Source organism: Phoca vitulina, unplaced genomic scaffold, assembly GCF_004348235.1.
Source record: "Phoca vitulina isolate PV1807 unplaced genomic scaffold, GSC_HSeal_1.0 scaffold18, whole genome shotgun sequence".
NCBI lineage: Eukaryota > Metazoa > Chordata > Mammalia > Carnivora > Phocidae > Phoca > Phoca vitulina.
Genome location: NW_022589721.1, coordinates 16,248,234 through 16,275,768, shown reverse-complemented (window position 1 = coordinate 16,275,768; position 27,535 = coordinate 16,248,234). Strand labels below are relative to the sequence as shown.

Sequence of the window (27,535 nt, the reverse complement as noted above, 5' to 3'; positions counted from 1 at the left end):
TATTCATTCTTTCAAAGTTAGTTCAGATTTCCTCTTTGAAACAATCTCAAATAGTTCCTGGCATTTAATTCTTCCATCCACCAGGCAGATATCTGTATTTTAACACTATTTATACTCTACTAAAATTATGTGTTTTCTTTCTCCCCCATAATAGTATATGCTTCTTAAGGGCAGAAATAATTGTCCTTTGTATCTTTAGCCTCTGAGTGAATGACTATCCGTATTTTTAAAGTTTACATGAAATAAAGATTAAGTTCACAAGCCAATCAAAATAGGATGTTTCAGGCAAAATATTTTACAAAATGAATCGCCAAGGTCTTGAAAATCTATCATAAAATATTTTATCACCATCACTGAATTTCTCATCCTTGTGAAAATGGTAGATGTGCACATAACCTCAGAAACTGCTAATCCCTTTATACAAGAGAATTCTTTGAAATTTTATTCAAGCTGGTCAATTAAAATTCTAGAAAAATTTACAAATAATTAACATATTACAAATGGGAACACATTTCATCTAATAGTTTCTGAGTAATTACAATGTAATTAGTGACCAGGAAATATTAATGTAACCAGTAGTATAAATATACATTTGTAACATAGGGATGAAAATAATTTTGATTAAAACATCTGGTAATAATAGAATATTTAAATGCTTCAAAACTGATCAACCATCAAATGACTTTTTTTTTTTTTACAATAGAAGACAAATTCTTATTTGTGTACACACTGCTTTGTTTTCTGAGATTTTTTGATATACTTTCTCTTTGGCTTTATATCTTCATCATTTTATTACAGATACTCTTCACACTCACAAAAGAAAAGCCTCACCAGCAACACGCAGAAGAGTAAAGTGTAAATAAAAACTTACTCAATCCCATGATAATGACACACTGAGGCTTTTTCAAAAGGTAAACCCTGAAGTTTCCGAGGACTAAGTTCCGGTGTCAGAATAAAAGTCTTTTCCCTAAAACAAGAAGTTTTTCATTTGTATTTAAAGTTTATTTAGTGAAAAAGAGAAAGTTCAAGAAAGCATCTAAAAGACGAAATCTGACTTCCTTCTCTGTAAGTGAATCTTATATGGGATAAAAATTATGTAACATCAGAAAGCATAAGAAAGAAATCAAACAAGGTTAAGCCTAAGTGGGTTCTGTCACTTACATTTTCTGTGCCTCAAGTTTCTGAAGTTATGATGTTATTCATTTCACAAAACTATTCTGAGAAATGGATAAATCAAGAATGAAAAATGATTTGTAGTGGAAATTCAAGAAGCAGCATTATTCCCGAAGGATTCTCTTTCTTGGTGTAGTGAACTAATGTTTATGCATTTAGTTAAGTTCTTTTTTGCTGGGAAATAATTAAAGTCAATTCAAATCTTTTGGTAACAAAAGTATTTACTTCCTACTATAACACATGAAGGATCCAGATTTTTCTTTGCCTGGGAATGTAGGCATCTTGACACCTACTCTAAGAGTTAGCAACCTGTTAAATATCAAAGGATATGGAGACTGCTGACTTCCATTATGCTTTTGAAGTAGATTTCCAATCAGCAGGTATGTGAGAACTAATCATATGGTGAGCTTACGTAAAATATTCATGCTCAACCCCTTCCTTACCCAGACCTGCAGGGGTATATCAAAATCTCAGGAAGAAAAAGGTCACTGTAATTAGGTTAAGCTCTCCTGCTTATTCTAAGAGGTGTCCACTCCCCGCAACCCTCGCCTTTCTCTTCCTGAGTTGAGAGGCACTGTTCTAATGCACTGGATCATGTTCCTGAAGTTCAGAACAGGTCAGATGGGAATGGGAGAAAAATGCAATGGTGCTTTTACATAGTTAATAGAATGAAATACCAGGGGCCTCAATTCAGAAGACTTGGAAACGGTATATAGAAAGGCAAGCAGATAGTATAGTTCCATGAATAAGTGTGCTCTCACATTTTTTGCCCTATGGCTTTAATAATGAAAACTGCCCACTTGCCACTGAAAATTATTGAGGGTACTATAATAAGCATTTGAAATTATTACATTAAAATGTAAGGCATATGCTAAGTATGAACCTTAGAAAACAGAATTTATATTCTAATGCATCCATTTGAAGTGTTTCACAAAAAAATAACACTAATTAATTGCAATGACCCCAGTATTTTGATGACTCACTATTAAAATGCATAATTTCCTAATATAAAATGATTTAGGCACCTAGCATTTCACTTCTTTCCCTTACCTGGGTGTCTTCCATTTCTTATTTCAACACTCTCAGCAACTTTATGTATTTTTCTTTAGATTTACTCACAACCTATTCTTTCCAAAGGAAACGTTTTAATTAATATGTATTTTGTCAATGTTTAATATTTCTTTGGTATACACACAGGAGTCATACCTGCACTTTCTTGAACATTTCAATAGCTCCTTACATAGGTAGACATTTTAATAAGAGCCCAAAGGTTCTTGATTCATTGTTAGGAAAGCTCATTCTTCAACTTCAATGTTGATAAAAGATTATTGGGTAATGATGTCATTCTTTACTAACACGAAGGAACTGTATCAAATTTCCCTAAATAAAATACCTATAAATTACAGAAAAAATAGTATCTCCCCTACAAGTGTATCTCCTAACATTGCATCTAGAAAGATACTCTGTTCAAAAAGAGTACAACCTATATAACTCAGTTTTGGCAAATCTGTTCAACTTTGTCAGTTCACACCTAATGATCTGGAAGGACAATAATCTGATAGCTAAATAGATGAAAAATGTGTATATACTTCTTCACTGTCTTGATTCCCATAAAAAAGATTACCAATCTCTCAAAGCTATGAGGAAAGAAAAATTACACAACTTTTATGTCATTAAGATCATTAAGTCATTAAAACCCATAATTAAGATCCTCAAGCTTTCAAAGTTGCTCCTTCTCTCTCTCTCTCTAGTGAACATTCACATGAAGGCAATATGTCCAGGATTATTTTTGATATACAACTACCTTCAAAAAATCCCTTCCAAAGTATACCTTTAAAATCAATATTTGCCAAAACAAGTTTTGTAGAAGTGATTAAAATGATCTATAATTTTTAAGGTTCTCTGGGAGGTCTTCAAAATAATGGATTAACAATTAAGATGGGATAGTGATCAAATGATTCAAATCTCACAAGTAACTGACATCACAGTTTTACCTGTAATTAAGTCAACTTCAGCAACATCTGGTATTTATTAACTAGTAACTTAGTGGAAGTTGTCTTGGAAGTCAAATTAGCAGTAAACTATTCATATAGACACTGAGTACTCGGTAATATTATAGTTTCAAAAGCATTTTTATTAAACTTTTCAGTTCTCTTCAGTTGAAAGGCTGTGCTTTTTGCTAATATTAGGCCTGACATGACAATGTCACGACAGGTCATGGCAAAATCAGAACTAGAGAATAATGTAGAAAAATAATTTTAAAAATTTGCAAGCCAAATTATAATTTTTCCTTAAATAGCACTGTCCTTTGTATACAAAGTAGAAGCTACTGACCTCTGTAGGGAATAAACTGAGGTTGCTCTTGCTTTTATTATCCTTGTTTTCCTTATATTCAATAACACAAAATAATAGGACATTCGGCTAAGGTAAAATGTGAGGATTAAGTCCAACTGATAAACATTGGGATCAAACATGTGAATTTTGCCCAAGCAGCATAGGGCATCGATTAACTAAGGAAATGAGATGCAATGTGTTTTAAAATGATTTTTAAAAAATTAATTGGCAATTATAAGTTTATAACTTACCCCTTTTGGATCTGTAAAGGCTGAAGATCTCCAATTGGTAACCCATCTGAGGTAAAGAATTTTAGTAATTCTTTAGCGTCCAATAATGTGATCGAGTCCCGTGGACCCTCTTTGTGACCCAGCAACTGTTCAGATGAACGAGGTAATGAACCAGTTCTGAGAAAACAATGTTATGTAGATTATTAAAAGCGGGTTAGAATTCACCATAGTCAGGAAAAGGTGATATGAGCAGAAACCAGAACAACAGACAAAGAAAACTACAGAACTATATATTTAGGAAAGAAAATAAAGTAAAATCTTTGTGAATCATTTAGTATAAAAGTATATTTTTAAAAATCTGTAGGTCACAGTGAAATTTGTAGTTAACCATGTCAATAATGCTACTATTTAACTAAAATAAACATAATTATATTCTTTATAAATGGCATGAGGAGCACCTGGGTGGCTCAGTTGGTTGAGCATCCAAATCTTGATTTAGGCCAAGGTCATGATTTCAGGGTCATGGGATCAAAGCCCCGCGTTGGGCTCCACACTGAGTGGGGAGTCTGCTTGAGATTCTCTCTCTCCCTCTGCCTCTCACCCCTGCTCTCTCTCTAAAATAAATCTTTTAAAAAAATAAATGATGGCATGATTATTTAGTAGTGTGAAGTTATCAATTTTATAAAATTTAAATCTAAGTGTTTTTGTACGTTCTGAAACCCCATAATCTCATAAATTTTGATGGTAGAGACTGTATGAACTTGAAAGATTTTCTATGAACTTCAAAGATTACTTGAAGCACAACCATGAAATGAGACAGTAATCAAAAATCTCTCCCAAGGTCTCTCCTAGCCATGATTATAACATTATGAATAAGCAATGGATCATTATTATACCTGAAATATATACAGGAGTTCATACTTCTCAAACTACTTTAGATACAATATGTTCTTAATCCTCACAAATTTCCTTGACAAAGACAGAACAAGTCTTATCTCAAAATGAACACCTGAAAATAAGTACTTTCTAAAGTGAAAGTCAGCATACCCAACCTAGGAAAGAATTATTACTAATTTCAGATAAAGATACTACCACATATTAGTTTGTATTACAAGCCCAGGGTGACACAGCCATTTAAAATGACAGAACCAGACTGACTCTGAATTAGGTACTATTTCTATCTACACTCTCCCTCTGTAAACCCAAAAAGCTCACAGGAAGCTTAAAAACTGGAAAAAGGAAAATACTTTACTTTCAGAGAATGGTAATGGTTTTATCAAGCACTGAGTCAGACCATGCTATTGCTCTGTCACCAAAGCTTAAATAAACTCTTTTAATACCTGCGCAGAAAATTAATTTCATGACTTTCTATTAATACTATTTCCTGATTATTTAATCACTCCAATCAAGCATACTTATTGGTGATTATATGATTAAAATGTTGACATTATAGTTTTAGACTTCTATTTCTATAAAGATCAAAAATGTACCAAGAGTGTGTCCCTTTCCCCCTCCTGTCCCCTTTATTTTTAAATTGAAAATATAAATCTAATAAAAATAGTCAAACAAGAAAATACTCAAATGTTTTCTCTGAACTTCATACTCCAAGAGGGTAGGAACTACATTATGAGTTTAATTTAATTTCTATATAGCTATTCTCTAATTGTGATTCACAAAGGTTTCTTAATGAATATTACTCCTAATCATTTTATAGGCTAGGCGGACTGGGGACATGTATAATTTGCATTTATATAGGACCCTGGACACAAAGATATCAAAGCAATTTCAAAGCCCAGTTTGTGATAAATTACACCACCAAGATATATCTTGGTTTTAAAATCAATCAATCAATCAATAAAATAATAGCACTTTATTTTGTCCAGTGTTTGCAAGGTTACAAAGTATTTTTTCATACATCATCTCATTAAGCATTGACAACTTTGAAGTAGAACTGGGATTGTTATCTCCATCTTACGGATGAGGCAACAAAGTCACACAACAGGTGAGTTTGTCCAAAGCCAAATTCTTTTATTTTATTTTATTATGTTATGTTAATCACCATACATTACATCATTAGTTTTTGATGTAGTGTTCCATGATTCATTGTTTGCATATAACACCCAGTGCTCCATTCAGTACATGCCCTCCTTAATACCCATCACCGGGCTAACCCATCCTCCCACCCCCTTCCCCTCCAGAACCCTCAGTTTGTTTCTCAGAGTCCATAGTCTCTCATGGTTCATCTCCCCCTCCTACATCCCCCCTTCATTTTTCCCTTCCTACTATCTTCCTCTTTTTTTAAACATATAATGTATTATTTCCAAAACCAAATTCTTATGACTTCTGAATTTCACTATGTAAAGCATCCTTAATTCTCCAGTTAAGCCTATTTTAACACAATACAAATTCTGAAAATATGCAAAGTAACTTTTGTTCCCAACCAAGAATTCAATGACATCTCCCCATACTGTGACGTACTCTCAAGTATTTGAGCACTGACTCTGTAAATATCACTGGAAGATACTAAAAAGAGTTCACTGATGATAATGTATAGACTCATAATCACTGCGTGTAATTTAGTAATATAGGTATGATTTGAGTAGGAGAAAGGAGGTAAGGACAGTAAAAGGAGATAGATATACCAATGTAGAATGAGGTAAAAAAAAAAGGTGCAATAAAATAAGCTTCATGAAAGAAGTAATGATATAGTCCTTGGGTGCTTAATGAAGAAAGAGAACACTGAGCTGTAACATTTATAAAAGGCTTAAGAGAAAGGTGATATTTGATTGAGAACATGAATGACAAACAATCTAGTTCAAGATGATGGTGCATTAAACATCATACAGATAAACCTCTCCACTCAAACAAATGGAAATCACAATGATGAAGTACCAGACACTAAATTCCTAAGAAGGTTGAGAAATGAAAGATGAAAAAATGATGGAACAAACAAAAGGGATAAACTAGAGCAAGCATGTAAATGAGAGCTAGAGAGAGAAACTTACAAAAAAATGTGGAATCTGTCTTCTTCCCATCCCACAATGCCACAGTGAGACTCTACACATGGGCTGAGTGACAATGGGCAGAAATCAGGCAATGTATTTTAAGAACCCTACTAGAACAGTTGTTCAAGTATCACCCTCCCACACCTCCCCTTATCCCTGCAATTTTATCTCCAAGTGAAAAACAGAGAAACTGCTCTCTGAAGATCCAGAACTAGGTACCTGTCCCAGTCTCCGTGCTGATGCCCCCAGAATAAAGCCCTGTTATTTCAGTCTTGGGTGAAGGACCAAGGCTGCCTACCTTCTGATACCCCCATAGGTGCCCTAAAGTTTACTAGGTACACTCCACTCTCCCTACCCACGATATTCAAATGAGAACAGGCGAGAAACATGACTACACATATAGAGAGAAAATAAACACCAACTACCTATATAAAGCAGCTTCGTACTAAATTCCGACCTAGTAACAATCAAGGACCATCAGACGTGGAAGGAAAGCTACACATAAGAAAAAAACACCAGAGGAACAAACAGAACAGATACAAGGATAATGAGATCATCTAAGGAACAGAGAAAACAAGTTAAAAGAAGATTCCAATTAACATCCTTTAGTATCTTCTGAATTCTCATTATTAACAAAAGAAGAGATCGCTAATGAAAAAACAGAGTTGAGAACAAAAAAAAATTATTAGGAATTTAAAGTATGACTATCAAAAAACTTAAAAGATGAAAGCATAGGTCAAGAAAATATCCCAGATGTAGGAGTGCTGACAACACTGACTCCATCTTTGGCCCTCCGTCTCGTTCATGCAATAACCTCTCTTAGGACTACGTGTTCCAGGCCCCTTGGAGGTTGATGTGTGCCCTGACCAGGATGTGGAAAGGCTTGTTCTGATCTTCCCTAAAGTTGTTAAGGTTAACTAGGAGAGACAGCCTAGTTTCTTCCCCTTTCTCCTCTCTGGCACAGAGATGGCTCCCCCAGATCTGTTAAACCCTTTGACCTCACTACAATGACCTCTGCCCATCCCCTCACTCTTATAAAATCTGTAGATTAAGGTCCGGACTTTGTGGAGAATAGCTGCACAGTGCTGGATTGTCATCCGCTTGAAACCCCGTCAGTAAGTTACTCTGAATAAAACTCCGTGTGGAAGGTATGGAATGGTTTGCTTCGTTTTTATATTTCCAAGTGCCTTCTCAGTTTGGAGGATACTTTACTGTCTCTCCTCCACCTTCTAACACCCAGAACATAGAGCAGGAGAGAGAGTCTGGAAAGGGATCCACTAAAATGTTAACAATGATTATGTACACACAAAAGTGTAAGTAGCAGGTGAGGAAGAGCAGTGTTTTCTCAACATCCTACTCTGTAATGCTCTATCTACCTATCTACTTACAGTATGCATGTATTCCTTCAATAAAGGAAATATTATTTCCTATTAAAGCTAGAAAATACTTATATTTCATAAACACAATGTAAGAATTAAGAAAAAAATGCCCATTTAAAAATACTGAGCTATTTAAATATTACCTCATTTTTTGTTTAGCTTTTTCAAAACTTTCCAAATTTTGAAGAACATGCCTTTCTGGCCATTCCAAAGGGTTCGTTTCCATTAGATTTGAAGAAGTAGGTTCTACTGAACTGGTGTCTAAAGTGAAAGAAACCTACGTAAGTACTGAAAATTATTAACATATTGAATTTTGCTATATGAAAACATATACATGTGGATAGATCCATCCATCCATGTGCACATGCATATATGTATATATAAAGCCGTGTTGGATTAACTGTGCACTACTTACCTCAGGCATTTATTAAGGATATCTCTGATGGCCGAAACTGTGCAAAATGCCATTGAAAAGTTTTTTGGAAATGAAAAAAAAAATCACTGTTAAGCTTTGTTTATATTACTGTCTCCTCATAATACAAGTTATGAGCTAGAATTCAGAAAATGAATTAGCACTATGAGGACTCCTGTGGAATAAAAGCATAACTTGCTTATTTGTGTGTGTGTGTGTGTGTGTGTGTGTGAAATTAGTATTAAATGAAAAGGAGGCAATTCTCTGGAGAATATATTGGATATACTATGTGATTTTCATACCAGAAACAGGAATTAGCAGCATTATCCAGAAAAGTTCATATTTTTGAAAGAGATTACTTCATTCTCAAAAGTATAATAACACAATAAATAACATAGGATGTTCTCAGATAAAGGTTACCTTAGAAAGAATTTTCACTTATCCATTAATGTAAGATGCCTTAACGTATACATCTTCAAGTAAATCACTAACATTAAATGTTATTTCACTACTAATAAAATATTTTATACCAGAGTGTGTTTATCCTTCTAGCTAGTATGCTGCAATGAACTGAGATTACTAATAACACTACAATTCATATCAAAAACATAAAGGGACAGCTTCCATTTGCATTATAAATTATTAGTACATCCAAACTATTTTAACACTGTCAAAATTACTAACTGTACAACTTTTTGGATTCCCAAAATATCTGGTTTTTAATATTGTTTTGAGCTATTACACACTATTCTAATAAATTAACTGAAAATTACTGGACATTAGTTGTCTGACTATTAATTCTGACAAAAATACCATTTTATACTTTGAAGTCTTACAAAATGGTGATTTGGTAAAGGAATTTTTATACAAAAAAGAAAACACTTAAACATAAAACCGAAGCCAACTGCTTGTTATTTTCCCTTTATTCATTAAACTACTTAACCTTGAACATTTTAAAATATCTTTAATGACTACATTGGATTGCCCCCACCAAACACCATCCAAATATACCACTTCCCATTTCATAATAAGGGTAGTGAAATACTATTTTATATAGCAATAAACTTTATAATGAAATAATCTACTTTTTAATGTTGACATGGCTTTCCACTAAAATCATAAAGCAAATATCATTAGCAGATCTGAACAGTTACATGCTGAGAACTCAAAAGAACACAAGTCATGTTAAATAAAAGTAAACATTAATTGTTCTACATATTACAATATAATTAATTATTAACGTTGACTATACAATTTACATAAATATAAATGACATAGGCTAAATAGTAAGGAATGGATGGACAAACATTCATATGTACTTTTGGGTAATAATTTAATATAATTCTTACAGGAAAGTAAGACACAATATTTTATTTATGTGGCAGTGAGGACACTAGGACATGCTGACAACCAAAAAGCACAAAAAGGGCCTCTGAGAAACCAAGAACACTGCTTTTTTTTGTTTTTGTTTTTGTTTTTTTTTAAGTGTTTTACTTTACAGGAGAAACAGAGAAATGAAAGTGATGCAGTAGGGAAATAGGGACTCAAAACCTGCCCTACACAAATCAAGGCAAACACAAAGGAAGTAATACAGCAGGTGATAATATGTGCATAGTAACAGAGGCCATCATAGCCTTACATACACAAAGCCTTACAATCACAAAGAAAAGGTTATATTATAATTGGCATATTCTGTTTAATAAAGCAAGAATTATAAACACATACCAGAAGATTCTTTTTTTTTTAAGATTTTATTTATTTGACAGAGAGAGACACAGCGAGAGAGGGAACACAAGCAGGGGGAGTGGGATGGGGAGAAGCAGGCTCCCCGCTGAGCAGGGAGCCCGATGCAGGGCTCGATCCCAGGACCCCAGGATCATGACCTGAGCCGAAGTCAGACGCTTAAAGACTGAGCCACCCAGGCGCCCCTAGAAGATTCTTATTAAAATATTTGAAATAATAAAACTGTGATCTTATAAAATTACCTAGAAAACTCATTTATGCAGTGTTGTTTATGTGCTCCAGTGGCCTGAGGTAAAGGAGACAGTTGCTGCATTTTGAGTTCAGATATTACATTTGGCATTGTGAAGGTTTTTAGCAACTTTGTGGCAATGAGTATAGAAAATCAAGACATTTTCTCCATGCTGATTTTCATGTTACACATGCTAGAGTGCTATAGTTTTTATACACACAAAAAAGGGGAAAACAATAATCTTGATGATTGCCAATAATTCCTAATGAGCATGGTTATTAAAGAATGGGATCGGAATATGAAACGTGATTGACCTTATTGGTTCCTTTGCTGTATAATTTGCATCTAGATGTATTTACTCAAACAAAAGCTACAAAGGATGTTAAAAATCACAACTCCATTCTTAGGGGTCATGTTCAAACGTATAACCTGTCAAATTTCAGTTCAGGCTCTAAAAAATCTTCAGGGTTTCTTTCATTTGTTCAGTATTATTTTGGGAGGAATGAACTCCTATATGCCAGGTACGGTACTAGGCTCTAGGGCACTGGAGAAAGCAAGTAGGCACACTCCCTACTCTCAGAGAACATATGGTTCACAGTGAAGACAAATAGTTAATAAATAATTACATCTATAGTATATAATTTAACATAGGAAAAATAACTTAAAGAAAGATACAGAAGATGAGTACCACTGGAAACAATTTAAAATGAGGAAGGTCTGGGAAAGCCTTTTTGAGGAAGTAACACTTAAGTCAAGATCTGAAGAATGACTGTCAATTAATCAGGTAAAGACTGGGAGAAAAGTATTCCGAAAAGAGGACACCACGTGTGTCAGGTTCCTGAGGTGGAAAGGAAGGTGACGTGCTCAAGGAATGGAAAGACTGTGGCACCAAGGAGACAGAAATGCGACACTGGAGGAAGCCAGAATCAGTGTGAGGGCAGACATCTTGTAGGGTTTTTGTAAGCCATATTAAGGATGACACATTCTATGTACAATGGAAAGCAATGACAAAGGTTTGAACAAAGGAGTGATATAATCTGATCTACATTTTAAGATGAGCACCCCTGTAAGCTCAGGGTGTTAATAGTGTCCTAGGACTTGACTTTGTATGAGTAACTATAAGACACATTTCCACACTTACAGAAAAACCTGTGCAATGATCACAGCCCTTCCTACCTTGTAACTGTTAACTCCTGCACAAATTCTCTGAGTAAGCCAACTTTTCTCTGGAACTCAGTCTGCCCTTTCTTACCTCTATGACTCTGGGTATGCAGCTCCTACTCCCTGGAAAATCCTATCTTCTCCACTCTACCCAGATCCTATGCATCACTCAAGGCCTACATCCAAGTCCCTTCGCTCCTAACAAAGTGTTCTGTGACTATCCTACCCTAGTTATATTCCTCGCCTCTAAATTCACATTCATTTATTTAAAAACAAATATATAGCACTTCACATCAGGCAACTTTCTAAGCAATTTATAAATAATACCTTTAATCCTCATAACAACATATGTCATCTCTCATTTAAAGATGAAAAAAAACCTGAGGCTCAGAGAGGTTAGAAAACTTGCCCAAAGTCATACAGCATGTAAGCTGCAGAGCCGCATCCAACCTTGTTAGTCCAGCTCCAGAGCCCAGGCTGCAACCAAGAAACTGTGTCTCTCATTTACTGAACACATGCCCCCATTTACAAGTAACCTTGCACTGTCTCCAACACCTGTCAGATTACTCTGCACTGTTACTGAACATTCGTACTGATACGTCATGATGACAATCATGATAATACAAACAGCTAATAGTTCTTTGGCATTTACTGTGTTCTTATATGCATCAACTCATCTAATCCTCACAATAACCCTAGTGAGTGGGTAATATTATTAAGCCCATTTTAAACATGAGGAGGCAGAGGCAGGGATAGGTGGGATAACTGCCCAACAACACTCAGAGAACAAGTGACAAAACTCAGACTTGAGCCCTGGCAAGCGAGCTCCCGAGCCTGGGCTCTTGAAACGGCACTGTGTGCTGTATTTATATTTTGTTTTTGAAATAGATCATAACCTGTTGAAAGTCAAGGATCCAAATTTTTACTTCTATGTATACCTTTATGGTGTCAAACAGAGAAAGGTACCCCACAAATATTACTGTTAACTTGACTCTTTGGTCATTTTCTTATTAACCAATGGAATAAAAATGATTCTCAAGGAATAAAAACAAAAAATTACCCTGTACGTTTAAAATGCCAGGCAATCATCAAATGCTTTCCTGCTAGATCTTGTAAAGCTTCACTGTATCCAAATACATCACAAGAACAGGAACCAGGAAAAGACAAAGAGTTGCAAGTTAATATAGAAATGATTTCCTGCTCCTTCAGTGAAGTTTGGTGACCGTTCCTACTACAATGAATGGCAAATGCAGAGCATCTTATTGTAGGTAGTTTTAACTATAGTCAACTTACTGTGTAGGTTCTACTATTCTCATCTTCCGAAAATATGGCTTAATAGAAATCTGCCCATTCTAGCAGCTTAGTAAAATTAATAAGAGGAATCACCTTAAAGTGCTTCTCCCTCTGCTCAAAAACAATTATATTAAACATGCTTAATGAAAGAAGTGACAGAAATTTTTTAATGTTTAAATGATGAGAAATACATACAAAAAGAACCAGTATTCTACAAAAAACTTACCATTTAACATATTGGAGGTTTTAATTTTGTCTGTCTTTATTGGAATTGTTTTAGGAATAAAGGCATCAAAACGATCTAAAAAGCGTTCCCTTGTGAGTATTAATAGACTTTTGAGTTCATCAACAGAAACTACTTCAGGCTGCTTTGCCAACTTTCTCCTTTCTGTAAGACAACAAAACAGTATGATTAACCATATAACTATTATTTTAAAGACTCTCAAGAAGTACATATACTACTCTTTCATGATAAATATTTTCAAAAGTAAAACAGTTGAATTTCTCCAGCAAATCAACATTCCTATGTAGGTTTTTATTTTAATCCAATTTGTAGGTAATGATAGAATTTCCAGTTATGTGAGATAAACAAAAATAAAGTAATCTGTTCACACCATGCGTGATGAATGGTAAAGGCAAGTTTGCAAGTTTTCAGAATATACCGCAGAGCACTAAGAACGTTGGTGTTTACGTGAAAATAAAACCTGTAAGACTTTGAGTTAAATGTGGTAGCTTGGCCACTTCCATCTGTTTCTTCTCCTTCCCAAAACCTAAACTCACAGCAAAGGAATTTAAAAAAGGACAACAAAAGCAGAAACAATAAATAATGAGAGTTTTGGACATTTTGGAAGATAAAATGATGGTGGAGTGGTAGCTGAGTTGGTGCAGCAGAGGGAGGGTCAATTGGGTACCTAGAGAGGCACTCCTATGAGGTATTAGGAAGATGATGGCGAGGCAGGCTAAAAGAGGACTGCGTGCATGGATGTTCAGGGAAGGAGCAGTTAGAACTAAAGGTCTTTACCCCACCCTCCAGCCCTCACAGCCAGGAGACTCTGTTCTCATTTTTTTTTTTTTTTTTGGTAGAAGCTGAAAAGGAGTCCCAGCCCAAGCAGCATCAGGCACACTGAAAGGTAGCACTGAAACGGGTTAAAACTGGGGGACTAAATAGAAGTGTACATACTGAGAGGTCTGATTCCAAGCCCCGTAGCGGGAAAGCTAGCAGCTATAAATGCTCCACTAGAAAGATTAAGGAGTCCCCCTTTTGAAAAACTGAATGCCCCTGGAGGAAAGAGCTTCATCCTGATATTGAAGTGCAGGTAGGGATAGGAGCTCACAACCAGGATGACTTGTCACTCTACCACTCTACACTGCAGCTTGCCAGATAGTATATTAGAGCAAGGTATGTAAAGCTTCCCATTTAAAACAGTACAGACAGAAAAGAATCACCAGACATTTAAGGAACATAGTGATTTGGGACACTTGGGTGGCTCAGTCGGTCAAGTGTCTGCCTTCAGCTCAGGTCGCAATCCCAGGTTCCTGGGATTGAGTCCCTCATCAGGCTCCCTGCTCAGCGGGAAGCCTGCTTCTCCCTCTGCCTGCAACTCCCCCTGCTTGTGCTCTCTTTTTCTCTCTCTTTGTGACAAATAAATAAAATCTTAAAAAAAAAAAAAAAGGAACACAGTGATTCGATGTTTATAGCAGCAATGTTCACAACAGCCAAACTATGGACAGAGCCCAGATGTCCATCAACAGATGAATGCATAAAGAAGATGTGGTATGCATGTGTGTGTGTATTTATATGGCATTTATATGGTATTTATATATAAATAAATATATATAGGAATATTACTCGGCCATCAAAAAGAATGAAATCTTGCCATTTGCAATGATATGGATGGAACTAGAGGGTATAATGCAAAGTGAAATAAGTCAGTCAGAGAAAGACAAATATCATATAATTTCACTCATATGTGGAATTTAAGAAACAAAACAGATGAACATAGGGCAAGGGAAGGAAAAATAAAGTAAGACGAAAATAGAGAGGGAGGCAAACCATAAGAGATGCTGAACTCTAGGAAACAAACTGAGGGTTGCTGGAGGGGAGGCGGGTGGGGGAAGGGGTAACTGGGTGATGGGCACTAAGGACGGCACTTGATGTAATGAGCACTGGGTGTCATATGCAAAAGATGAATCATTAAATTCTACCCCTGAAATTGATAATACAGTATATGTTAACTACACTGAATTTAAATAAAGAATTAAAATAAAAAAAAAAAAGAAAAGGTGTTGAGGAAAGAGGGGACTCTGCATTTCCATAGTCTTATGTTTACACATATAAGGAAGGACTTTGATCCAGTAACACTTCTAGCTCCTATCTCCCTCCTGTCACTCACTGAGCTAGTCTGGAGAAGAAACAAGGCATGCTCTGATCAGATCCTTCTCTCCAACTTTCCTCTGAGCTAGCAAGTCCTCAGGATGCATGCTCTCTACAATGCGGTAACCCTGCCCCCACAGGGTTGATCTTCATTTGCCTAGTTCTTCATTCAAGGGGGGGAAATTCAATTCTGGGTGTTCAGAAAACTCACCTGGCCATAGATCTAAAAAGTCATATCCTTCAATACAGCTTTTATCTGTTATTTATCTCCATCAGTGTGTTTCTTAGTTTTATTTTTCAATTGGTTCCAACTTTGGGAGAGTAAGGGGGTTTATTTATTGGGACCCTCAAAATAGAAAAAGTCCAAGATGAAAAAGAGAGACTAAAGCAAGCAAAAAGGAAAAAGGAGCCCAGCAGAAACAAAAACACTGCAGGGAACAAAAGAAAGCTTGCTATAATTAATATTCTCGTAGAACTAAGAGAAGATACTACACCCCATGAAACAAGTACAGGATTCTTTAATAAAGGAACAGATGATGAACAAGAAAAGACTTTTAAAAATTAAGTACATGAGAGCTCAAATTTTAAACATTCCATAAAAGGGCTTAAAATAAAATGGAAGATATTGCCCAGAAACTAGAACAAAAAGAAAACAATATGGAAATAGGAAAGAAAATTAGGTGTTCGGTCCAGAAAAGTAGGTGTTCTGTCCAGGTATTTTTTATATAACTAATAAAAGTTCTAGAAAGAAAAAAAAACAGAAAAGGAAAGAAAAATTATTAACATTTTCAGGTTTAAGAATGTGAATCTTCTATTGAAATGGCTCATCAAACACATAGCTTAATAAATTGAGGACAGAGGGAGAGGACAGAGCATACATACACACCATGATTCAGAGTAAAGCTTCCAGGGCCAAAGCTTCTGAAGATAAACATTCTAGAAAGGCGTTAAAACAAAGAAACCAAAAATAAAACACTATAAAGAATAAGAATAGAATTGGGTTTCTCAATAGGAACACAGTCACACAGAAGATAATAAAGCAATGTCTTCAAAATTCTGAAGGTAGATGATTTTCAACCTAGGATTCTTTATGACCTATCAGTCAAGTAAAGATATTTTCAAATACGCAAGAGCTTAAAAAAATTTACGCTCCATGAAGTTTTACTCAAAGTAGTTACTGAAAGATATGCTCCAACCAAACAAGGGAGTAATCCAAGAAGGACAAGTGGTCTAGAAAAAAGGAGACTCCAAAAGAGGAGAAAGAAGAAAGAGAAGTCTCTAAAATGTTCCGTTATCAGAACAAAATATTAAACACTCTGAAAAAATAAAGAGAAATAAAAAGGAACTGCTGTGTTTGAACATACAATGAATTTAATGATAAGTGTGTAGAAAAATGTTGGAGCCTCTGGAAAAACATAAAAATATTTTGCCATGGGTGCCTGGGTGGCTCAGTTGTTAAGCGTCTGCCTTCAGCTCAGGTCATGATCCCAGGGTCCTGGGATCGAGTCCCTCCCTCATCGGGCTCCCTGCTCCACTGGAAGCCTGCTTCTCCCTCTCCTGCTCCCCCTGCTTGTGTTCCTGCTCTCACTCTCTCTCTGTCAAATAAATAAATAAAATCTTAAAAAAAAAAAAAATTTGCCTGTACAGAGGAATGGGCAAATTAAAAATGATCATCAACCATAAGAAAAACAAAGATGATACAAAAGAGTGATAATCATCGTATATTATTTGACTCAGTGGTAAACTTATGCATATAGTGATAATAATGTTAAAACTAACCACTGATTTAACCAAAATTCATGACTTCATTGTAAAGGGTAGAAAGGGAAACTGAAGATGATATGAGAAAGCTAAATGTTTATCTTTCATAGTTAGATGCTAAGATAATGTCTGAAACTGGCAAATTAATAAACAGCAGCATACACATACTAGTAACAAAAGTGGAGGAAATGTTAGGAAAACCAGCTGGAACAGCTGTGGGTCACTGCCTACAGACGGAGACTGAAAGATGGAGAGGAGACAGTAGGGTACTGCTGGTTTCCACATGAAGTTTTTCAATACCATTTGCATCTTAAACTAGACCCATGTATTACTTTTATAAAAATATTACACTTTTAAAACACTTCTGGACTAATAACATTTTCTTCTATAATAAAATAGTAAATTGTAAATGCACAGAGAATTCACTCCAACATTTATTAGGTACTGTCTACAAAGCACTGTGCTGTGCCCTCAGACACAGAGGATTAGAACCCATTACCATATGAGGTTGAAACATAAATAATGCAAGAGAGTAGGCTGAGAAGGAAATAGCCAGCCTAGAGGCTCTACTTTAGAACATCAGCTTTACAACGACGCCTCTGCAAAATCCCATCATAGCAATGTGGATATTGGTAGGGTCATTCCAGTTGTGATCCAAGGTAAGTAACACATGGTTCCTGCACTCAAGAACATTGGTAATGGTAAAGTAAGACTGTAAAATATGCTGCTATTATTATATCTTCTTAGTGAGAAAATAAAAAGCTTTATTGCCAATCTGCTGGGAGCCATCTAAACAAAAAGTTATCAATGGTTTGTTTTCATCTGAAAGATGCACAATAGGTAATGTGCTTCAGAATTTAGCTCTACATTTTTATTAATGTTAAAAATAAACTTAAATCATGAACCGGACCATGCTTATTAAAGTAGTCAATTATATTATGAAATTGGGCTATTTGGAGAGTAGTGTAAGACTTCCTCCTGGCCTTAATGACCGAAAAAGAAAGAGGAAACAGATGAAGTTTAACAAGGTTATGAGCAGAATAATTTACCTAGGCAAAAAATATTCTCTACACAAATGAATTTGCACACAAGTGAGAAAATATTTGGGAGAAAAATATTTGACTAAAGTCTAAAAATGAATCAGCAAAAGAATACTATTCCTAAAAAGCTAGCCATAACTTGGGATCTATTAAATAAAAAGATAGAGTAGAATATTCAAAAGTACCAGAGACTGAGTGTCAATCAGGTTTGTACTAGGTTCTATAAATTTAAAACAGATGTGGGAAACTCAGAGGAGTGACAGCAATACTGGAGCAAAATGACAAGCCTGTTGTTGTTTTGGTATTTGTTATGCATCATACTGAATAGTCTTTTATCTAAAAATTGTCTAGCATTCTTAAACTTTTTCTTTAAAAATCAGTGAAACAAGATATTTAATATTTCCAAATTCAGAAAGTTACAAACTACCAAGAAATCAAGTAAAAAAACTTATAAAATTATAAATATCATTCTAATATAATATTATTAAATATAATTTTTAAAAAATAAAACTACTGGAAGTAATTATTCTAAAAAATTAAACCATAACAGAAACTTTATTTGATTTTTGTGTTATTTTAAACAACAAAGTGTCTCGATAATGTATGTACATTTTCATGCAAACTTTTCCAGCTGCTCTTTCTGATTCAGGACTGGGGCAGAGAAATAGTGGGGAGATAGTAAGTCTACTCCATGTCTTGTTGATAATTTTGAAAAAAAAAAAAAATCTTCCTGAACAACTTCTTATTTTACAGCAAAGGCTATAATCTTTGTATTGATTCCGAATTGTTGATTTTTTCCCAAAGAAAGCTGTTCCTAGTACATTAGTTTTTACCATGTGTAAATTAATTAACTATATCACTTTCACTACTTTTATATTTATATTTCACTTCTTTGAAAGTCACTGAAATACACTCAGACATTCTTACATCAGAAACTTCGTTTTGCTGTCATTTTGTCTTTGGAGATACAGGAATTCTGAACAGATGCAACTTTACCCCAAATTTTTAATCCAGTATTGACTCTCTGGGTAGAGAAGAGGTTGGTTCAGCTAGTATTTCCATCATAAACTGATGAACTGGATCACTAATTTTATCACGATGTAATGCTTTGGACTGCAGACTGGTCATTTCATGGATATGCCAGGAGCTGGTACCTCCAGCAGCTACTAGCTGTAAGGTTTCCCCCAACTTCAAGCCCCCTCCTTGTCCTTGCACCTTGCCGAGAGCTGCGGCATCCTTAGAGCTGCGGTACCGCTCAGCGGCCGGTGCTCCGACACTTTCGGCATTTATTGAGCACTTCCGTTTCCGCTTCCCGCAGCAGAGCTTCTGATCACACCCGCAGGCAGCAGTCTAGTTAGAGCTGTCAGTATTTCCCTTCCCACCTAAACAGGAGGGCTAACTCTTCCTACCCAAAGCAGAAAAGCGTCAGCTTCAGAGAGCAACCTATTCTTCCACTCTGGCAGATTTTCGGGTTGGAAGGATGAGGAAGAGAGGTGAAGATGAAGGAGAGAGGAGATGTTGAGGGAACTAAGTTACAAAGAGCTGCAAAAGGCTTAAGGCAAGGGAGCAGGGCCTGACGACGCGTTTAGCAGGGACAGAACAAAGTCAAGAGGTAAATAATACTGCAGGTTGATATGTGAAATAAAGATTTTCCAGCCACAAAAATACTATTCCAGTATTTATTCTTTTTCTTGGTTTTAACATGTACTACTTTTTATTGAAACTGATTTGCCTTTCTAACTATATTTTCCTTGAGCTAATATCATTGATACAATTAAAAAAAAAAAATCAATGGTTGGAGAAGTTCAAGACTACACAATCACCCTGATTTGTACAACTGAAAAAGTAGGTAATTCTTAAAGAATAATTGAGACCAAGTATTCTAAAATTATTTTCTGTTGAATAAAATAGGCTACTGAATTGAAGATATTTTTAAAATGCTTTTAAAGAAAAGGATGATAGTTTTTATTTTATAATGTATCTAATTAATTCTAATATCACTTTTTTCATATGCTACTAAAGAGGCCTCACAATTTGAATCAATTTCTTAAAAATTCTGTATCAGTTACCTTAAAATAAGTTTATATTAGATACTAATGAATGATTATTTATTATAAAATGTTAAGACTGATACCAACTAAACATTCAGTAATAGAGGTAAAACCTTAAACTATGACCCTTGAAAAAAGTGTTAATTTCCTGAATAAGGAAAAATCCATAATGCTAACTTTACTCTGCACACATGTGAAATGTGTTATTATTAATAGTCATGGTTAAAGTCTAAGAATCAATGCTCAAGTTAGCATATTAATTTCTCTGTAGTTGTATTTCCCTCTATTTGTAGTCTTTATCCTCCTGATACAACCAAAAATATAAAATGAGGAATTTTATAAAAAATTCATATTAATCAGAATTAAAAAACCATAGCTACCTTTTTCAGTACACAGTTAAAAAGAATGGAATACAAAATTTTCCTAAAGAAATATTTTTATAGGGGTGCCTGGGTGGCACGGTCAGTTGAGAATCTGACTCTTGATTTCGGCTCAGGGTCGTGAGATCGAGCTCGGCATTGGGCTCTGTACTCAGTGAGGAGTCTGCTTGAGACTCTCTCTCCCTCTCCTTCTGCTGCTCCGCCCCTCTTTCTCTCTCTCTCAAATAAGTCTTTAAAAAATATACTTTTACAAATGTTATCAGTGATGTATGAATAAATAGGAAGATTCTGAATCTGGTGGAAAAAGGCTGCAGACCTTTTCTACTCTGCATCACCTCTATCAAGAATAGTTCTACAAATGAGCATTATACCTAAAAGACAAAGTAAGAAAAAGTATGACAGTAACAATGCATTGCTGAACAAGTCAACATTCTTAGAGTAAAATGAAATGTACAAATCATTACTTACTCAGACATTCTCTCAAAGCCAAAGCTTGAACATTAGCTAACTGTTTCTCTCTCTGTATAAGTTGCTCACCAGAAAAATGTGGAAGTGACAAGAAGTCAAAAGGAAAGCCTGAGAAATAGAGAAAAGTAAGTATTAAGGATGTTCTATGACAATAATGTTCAGTTCCCAGAAAATGTGTTATTATATAATTTTAAAAAATAAAAGCCAGTTACTCATCTCTCCTGCTCTTGCTTATTTCAAAATAATAATTAAGATGCAGAAATTAGGCATACTAAATTATTTTGCATTTTAAACCCTGACCTGCCTCTTAAATTGAGGGAATTTAGGTAACAGAGTAGAATTTCCCCCATCACATTTTCTTTTATGGCCTCAGCTACTGAAAGTCCTACACAAAGTACAGAGGCAGTATGGCAGCTAGTCTCTAAAGATGCTCCCAATCAACCACACTTACTAGTCACTCATTGTGTAGTCCTTCCACAATGAATCCAGGTTAGCTCTATGAAATCAAAAAGGTACTACGGTAAAAGTGACAGTGAATGAGTTCAGGCTAGGTCAAAAAACCTGGAGGCTTCTTAGAACAATGCTCTAAGAGAAGATAGCAACCAGGTAAGAAATCAGACTACCCCGAGACTATAGTGTTGTAAGGAAGCCCAAGTTGGCTATGAGAAAAGAGCCTGTGAAGAGAACGTCAGCTCTCATCTGTTCCAGCCATCCTAACCCAGGAGCCAAACAGGTGGGTGAAGAAGTCATCTTACACAACAAGCTCCATTAAGTCTTCAAGTGAATGGAGCCCCAGCTTTATGTGGCTGCAAACGTAAGTGGGACTTCAAAATAGAACCATCCAGCTGAGCCCGGTCAACCCATAGGACTATGAAAAGTCATTTTTAAGTTAAATTTGGAGTGGTTTGTCATATACTGATGGATAACCAAAACTTGGAACTTGGCGGAAAAAAAAAGATGGGCAATAAAATGGAACAAGATGCTTGAGAGGAAGTAAGTAAAAATGAGAGATAAATTATAGAAAAATATTATCTGTTTTAAAGTGTGTTTTAAAGTGGAAAATACAAACAGGATGCCTGGGTGGCTCAGTCAGTTAAGTATCTGCCTTCAGCTCAGGTCACGATCCCAGAGTCCTGGGATCCAGCTGCTTATTGGGCTCCCTGCTCAGTGGAGAGTCTGCTTCCCCCTCTGCCCCACCCCCTCATGCTTCCACACGTGAGCTCTCTCTATGAAATAAAAAAATAACATCTTTAAAAATAAATAAATAAAGTGGAAAATACTAAAAATTTCCTATTTGGAATCAAAGGCTGACCTACTAAATTTTACTAAGTATAATGAAAAAGGGATTAATTATGTGTACTTTAAATTGTTCATATATGCTATAATATGTTCGAAATAAAAGGTAAAATGAAAGTGAAATGGAGTTTGGGGAAAATAAAATCATTAAAAACCACAGAAGTTAACTGCATATACAAACAAATATAAAAACGTTTCCCACCTAAAATTAACACTTACTCAGTTTGGCTTCTTCTGTCCTTGCTTTCATCTTTCCATGAATTAAACTGAGTGCAAATGAGCCATTGATCTGGTTGGCTGAGTGAATCAATGTGGCTTTACATTTTCTATTGCCATTACCTTGTAACAGTAGATAATAGCTAGAACACTCTCCTTTCACTTCAACATCTGGAACTAAACAAAAACAATTATTTTGTTAAGTATGTGAAAATTCAGCATGCAACATGGCAGAATCAGTCATTTGACCCATAGGATATAATGATTTTCTATGTTATTTGAAAACAAGCTCTTATGCAACCTCTTTTGGGTAGCACTTGTTCATTTAACTCAGAAAACTGAAAGCAGAGGATCATAACAAAAATGACATAAAGCCTACACATTTTACTTTAAAACGATGTGTCCTTGTTCATTACCTTTTGATATGGCCCACTAGACTTCCACGATATCTTTCTTATATGACCACACCTATAATGTACCAACTACTATTTCCAGCTTCTGTTTCTTTAAAATGGAATTAACTGACCCCTGTGAGCACACAAAAAATTCCACTGGTGCAGCAGAAGTGTACAGATACACTCCAAGGTAGCTTTTCAGTCCCTGCAGTGGGCATCCATAATGTATTTTACAGAGGGAATGGAGAGCATTCATTAATCTGGCATGCCAGTTACATGAAGGTCACTTAAGACAGCTTCTTGTATTTTTAAAAACAAATCAAGTGAGGGTTATATTGAAGGTCAAAGAAAAACTGTGAAGCCTTTGAGATTAAAAATAGAAGTAGAGTCCCTTTTTTGTTGAAGATGGTAAATGGACATAAGCATTCATTTTCACTATCTCCTGAAATTCCACAAAATGATAATAAAGAGATTTTTAAAATAGCACAAATCTACAAGGACTAATATCTAACAGAAGAGACAACAGAAACTAATTTTGAAAGCAGGAAAGCAAATGAATAATTGGTAACAGACTGCTAAGGAAGCTGAGAAAAACTGGACAAGGCTTAGAAGCAACATAATTTATACTACAACCCCTGACAAGACTCTGGGATGATGGTCCCAGATGGCATTGGAAGCAACATGAAGGTAAAATAGGAAAATAGGTTGAAGTCTGTGAGTGAGGTGAAGTCTGGCAACCTGACCAGTCCTTATTCTATTGAGGCACATGACTGTCCTTTTCCCAGTCCAGAAGACTAGTGGTTTATTTTCTGCAGAAAGTAAAACAAGGTGTCTCTGGCCTGAGAGATACTGGACAGAGAGTAGGGTTAGAGTTAATTATCAGTGGATTAAGCATGTACTTGTATATTGAATATTGAGATCCTTTGCCCTACTTCACCTATATAACTTCTAGAATTTTGGAAGCCAGATAACAGAATTGAGCTTTCTTTTGGAAATGTGGTCAGTCCTAGAGGAAAGACTGAAGAATCCCAACATCGGGATCAGCTAAGGTCCCAGGGAGATCACCCTAAAATGAAGATCACAGTCAACAAGCTACACTCGTGCACCTAAATTTTCCCATTAGTTTTCTGGTACTATCCCTTAAATGTGAGCAGGCAGGCAAATGTTATGAGATCTCAAGAAAAGTTGCTAGTATGAAAACTAGATGCCAAAATAAACAGAAAAAAGTGACTTGCAAGGAAACAAAGAATACACAGTAAAAAGAAATCACACACAAGAAACAAACAAACAAACCAATCAGATCACTAAAATCCTCAGAGAAGATACTGCATCCATTAAATAAGAACAGGAGATTATAAGAACATTAATAAGAAAGAGCTCATGGAAATTAAAACTAAGAAAGCATAAACATATACTTCACCTAAATTGGTAGAAGAAAAGTTCAGTGAATCTACAGAAAGTAGTAAAGTAAAAAGACAAAGAAATGGAAAATAGTAGAGAAGATAAAGAGAGACAGACACTCAAATCAGGAGGAACAACATCTACACAGGAGTAATAGAAGTGAGAACATAAAACAACAGAAGGAAGGAAATTACCAACAAAATAAATTATAAGAATTCTTTCCCCAATAAAAAGACAAGCTTCCAGACATGCTGAGAGCCCAATACAAGAATAAAAATAGACCCACCAAGGTGCATCATCATGAAAATTCAGAAGACTAAGAACAAGTAGAAGATTCTGCAAAATTCCAGAGAAAATATGGGTTTACTATTAAAAAAAAAAAAATCAAGAATGAAAACAGCACTAGAATTCTAAACAACAGCTCTAAGAGCTGGAAGACAATGGAGTAATACCGTCAAAATTTCAGGAAGATTTTAGCAAATCTGCTCCACCAAAATAGGGACTAAGGGAAGAGACAAGACGATTAAAGGCACCAACAGAGAAAGGGCAGAAGAAATTTCCATGATGATGAAAAACTAGTCTTTTAAATCCAAAGCTATGGAACAAAGCTAGAGACACCAGTCTGGATTAGACAGGTCATAAAGATCTGGAAGAGATTTCTTACATATACATGATTGATAGAATACTTAATGTACTTGAAGGTACTGAAAGGAGTTTCACCACTGGGGGAAGGCTTTGTGGCTGGATATAAAAAAATATTCATGGATTCTAGCTAAAACAAAATACTGTAGAGGAAAGGAAAATAAGATACATTACATGGCTCAACTGTGAAGAGTGATTACATAATCAAAATAATTAAAACAACTAATATTAATTTAAAATTACTGTATGAGAGGGAAATGAGAAGAATTTGAGTGTGTGGTGAGAGTGAAGGAGCTTAGAGGATCCATACTTGCCTGTTTGAAAACTCACTATAAAGCTACTGTAATCAAGACACTGAGGCACAGGTGTAACAACAGACATACAGATTAATAGAACTGAGAATCCATAAGTGAACCCTCACATTTATAGTCACATGAGTTTCAACAAAGGCACCAAGACAATTTGATGGGAGAAGGAACAGTTTTTTCAACAAATGGTCTTGGAGCAACCAAACATCCAATATGCAAAAGAATGAAGTTGCACCCCTACCCCTCTACCTCACATATTAATCCAAAATGGATCAAAAACATAAATTTAACATTTAAACTTTAAAGCTCTTACAATAAAACAAAGGCATAAATCTTCATGACCTTGGGATTAGGCAATGGTTTGTTAAATAAGAGACACAAAGCACAACAAACAAAAGAAAAAGAGAAAACTGAATTTCACCCAAATTAAGAACTTTTGTGCTTAAAAGTACACCATCAAGAGAATGAAAAGTCAACCCACTATGGACTTCGGTTAATAATGATATGTGAATGCAAGCTTATCAATTTTAACAAATGTACCATTGGGGTGGAATGTTGGTAACAGGAGGCTATATGTGTGTGAGGACATGGGCTATAAGGAAACTCTCTGTACTTTCTGCTCATTGTTGCTGAGTACCTAAAATGCTCTAAAAAAATAAAGATTATTAATTTTAAAAAGAAGTATCCATATGACAAGGCTGCTGTGAGGAATAAATATGAGATGCTGTAGGGAAAGTGCTTAGATCGATGCCTGACATATACCATTTATTCAGTAACTATTACCAAGTAATAAAAAAAAAGTCAACCTACAGAACACAGGGAAATTTTTGTAAATAGTATATCTTATAAGGGATTTGTATCTAGAATATATAAATAACTCCTATGGCAATAAAAAGACAACTCAATTAAAAACTGAGTAAAGGATCTGAATAGACTTTCCTCCAAAGATATATACAAATGGCCAATAAGCACATGTAAAGATATATACAAATGGCCAATAAGCACATGTAAAGATCCTCATCATTAGCCAAAACATCATGTAAATCAAAACCACAAAGAGATACCACTTCACCTCCCTTGGATGAATGTAACAAAAATACAGACAATAACAGGTACTGATAAAGATGTAGAGAGAATGGAACTCTTATAGATTGCTGTTGGGAATATAAAATGGTACAGCTACTGTTTGGCAATTCTTCAAAAAAGTTAAACATATAATTAACATATGACTCAGAAATGCCACTCCCAGGTTTATATCCAAAATAATTTTAAACATATGCTCACAAAAAAACATGTACATATTTACAATAGCCTGAAAGGGTCAACAGCTAAAGTGTCCATCAACTGATGTGTGAATAATAATAAGTGATACATTCAATGACGAGTCAAATGACGAGTTGTATTCAGCAATGAAAAGAATGAAGTATCGGTATGTCGTACAACAAAGATGAACCTTAAAAACATGCTATATGTGAAAGAAGCCAGACATTAAAGATGACATTTATTTATTGTATGATTAATTTATATGAAATATCTAGAACAGGCAAATCTATACAGAAAGAAATAGATTAGTGATTGCCTAAGGGCTGGGGGGAGGAGCACGCAATGGGAATGGGGAGGGACTGCTAAAGGGTTTGGAGTTGCTCTCTGGAGACATGAAAATGTCCTAAAATTGACTGTGGTGAATACAGTACTAGAAGTCCTAGCCACAGCAATCAGACAACAAAAAGAAATAAAAGGCATCCGAATTGGCAAAGAAGAAGTCAAACTCTCACTCTTTGCAGGTGATATGATACTTTATGTGGAAAACCCAAAAGACTCCACCCCAAAACTGCTAGAACTCATACAGGAATTCAGTAAAGTGGCAGGATATAAAATCAATGCACAGAAATCAGTGGCATTCCTATACACCAACAACAAGACAGAAGAAAGAGAAATTAAGGAGTCAATCCCATCTACAACTGCACCCAAAACCATAAGATACCTAGGAATAAATCTAACCAAAGAGGCAAAGAATCTGTACTCAGAAAACTATAAAATACTCATGAAAGAAAAACACAAAGAAATGGAAAAACGTTCCATGCTCATGGATTGGAAGAACAAATATTGTGAAGATGTCAATGCTACCTAGAGCAATCTACACATTTAATGCAATCCCTATCAAAACACCACCAACTTTTTTCAAAGAAATGGAACCAATAATCCTAAAATTTGTATGGAACCAGAAAAGACCCCAAATAGCCA

General features: G+C 35.3%; 1 protein-coding gene across 1 annotated transcript in view; it reads right to left on the bottom strand.

The window, feature by feature from the left end:
* The window catches only part of MTBP (MDM2 binding protein), a 70,280-nt gene that overhangs the window by 13,381 nt on the left and 29,364 nt on the right, over positions 1–27,535 (bottom strand). Inside the window, exons 12-17 of the mRNA XM_032415969.1 lie at positions 22,549–22,722; positions 21,034–21,141; positions 13,186–13,347; positions 8,265–8,382; positions 3,759–3,914; positions 872–967 (exon numbers count right to left, since the gene is read on the bottom strand). Of these exons, the coding sequence (XP_032271860.1) occupies positions 872–967; positions 3,759–3,914; positions 8,265–8,382; positions 13,186–13,347; positions 21,034–21,141; positions 22,549–22,722 (814 nt within the window). The remainder of the gene's footprint in view (positions 1–871; positions 968–3,758; positions 3,915–8,264; positions 8,383–13,185; positions 13,348–21,033; positions 21,142–22,548; positions 22,723–27,535) is intronic.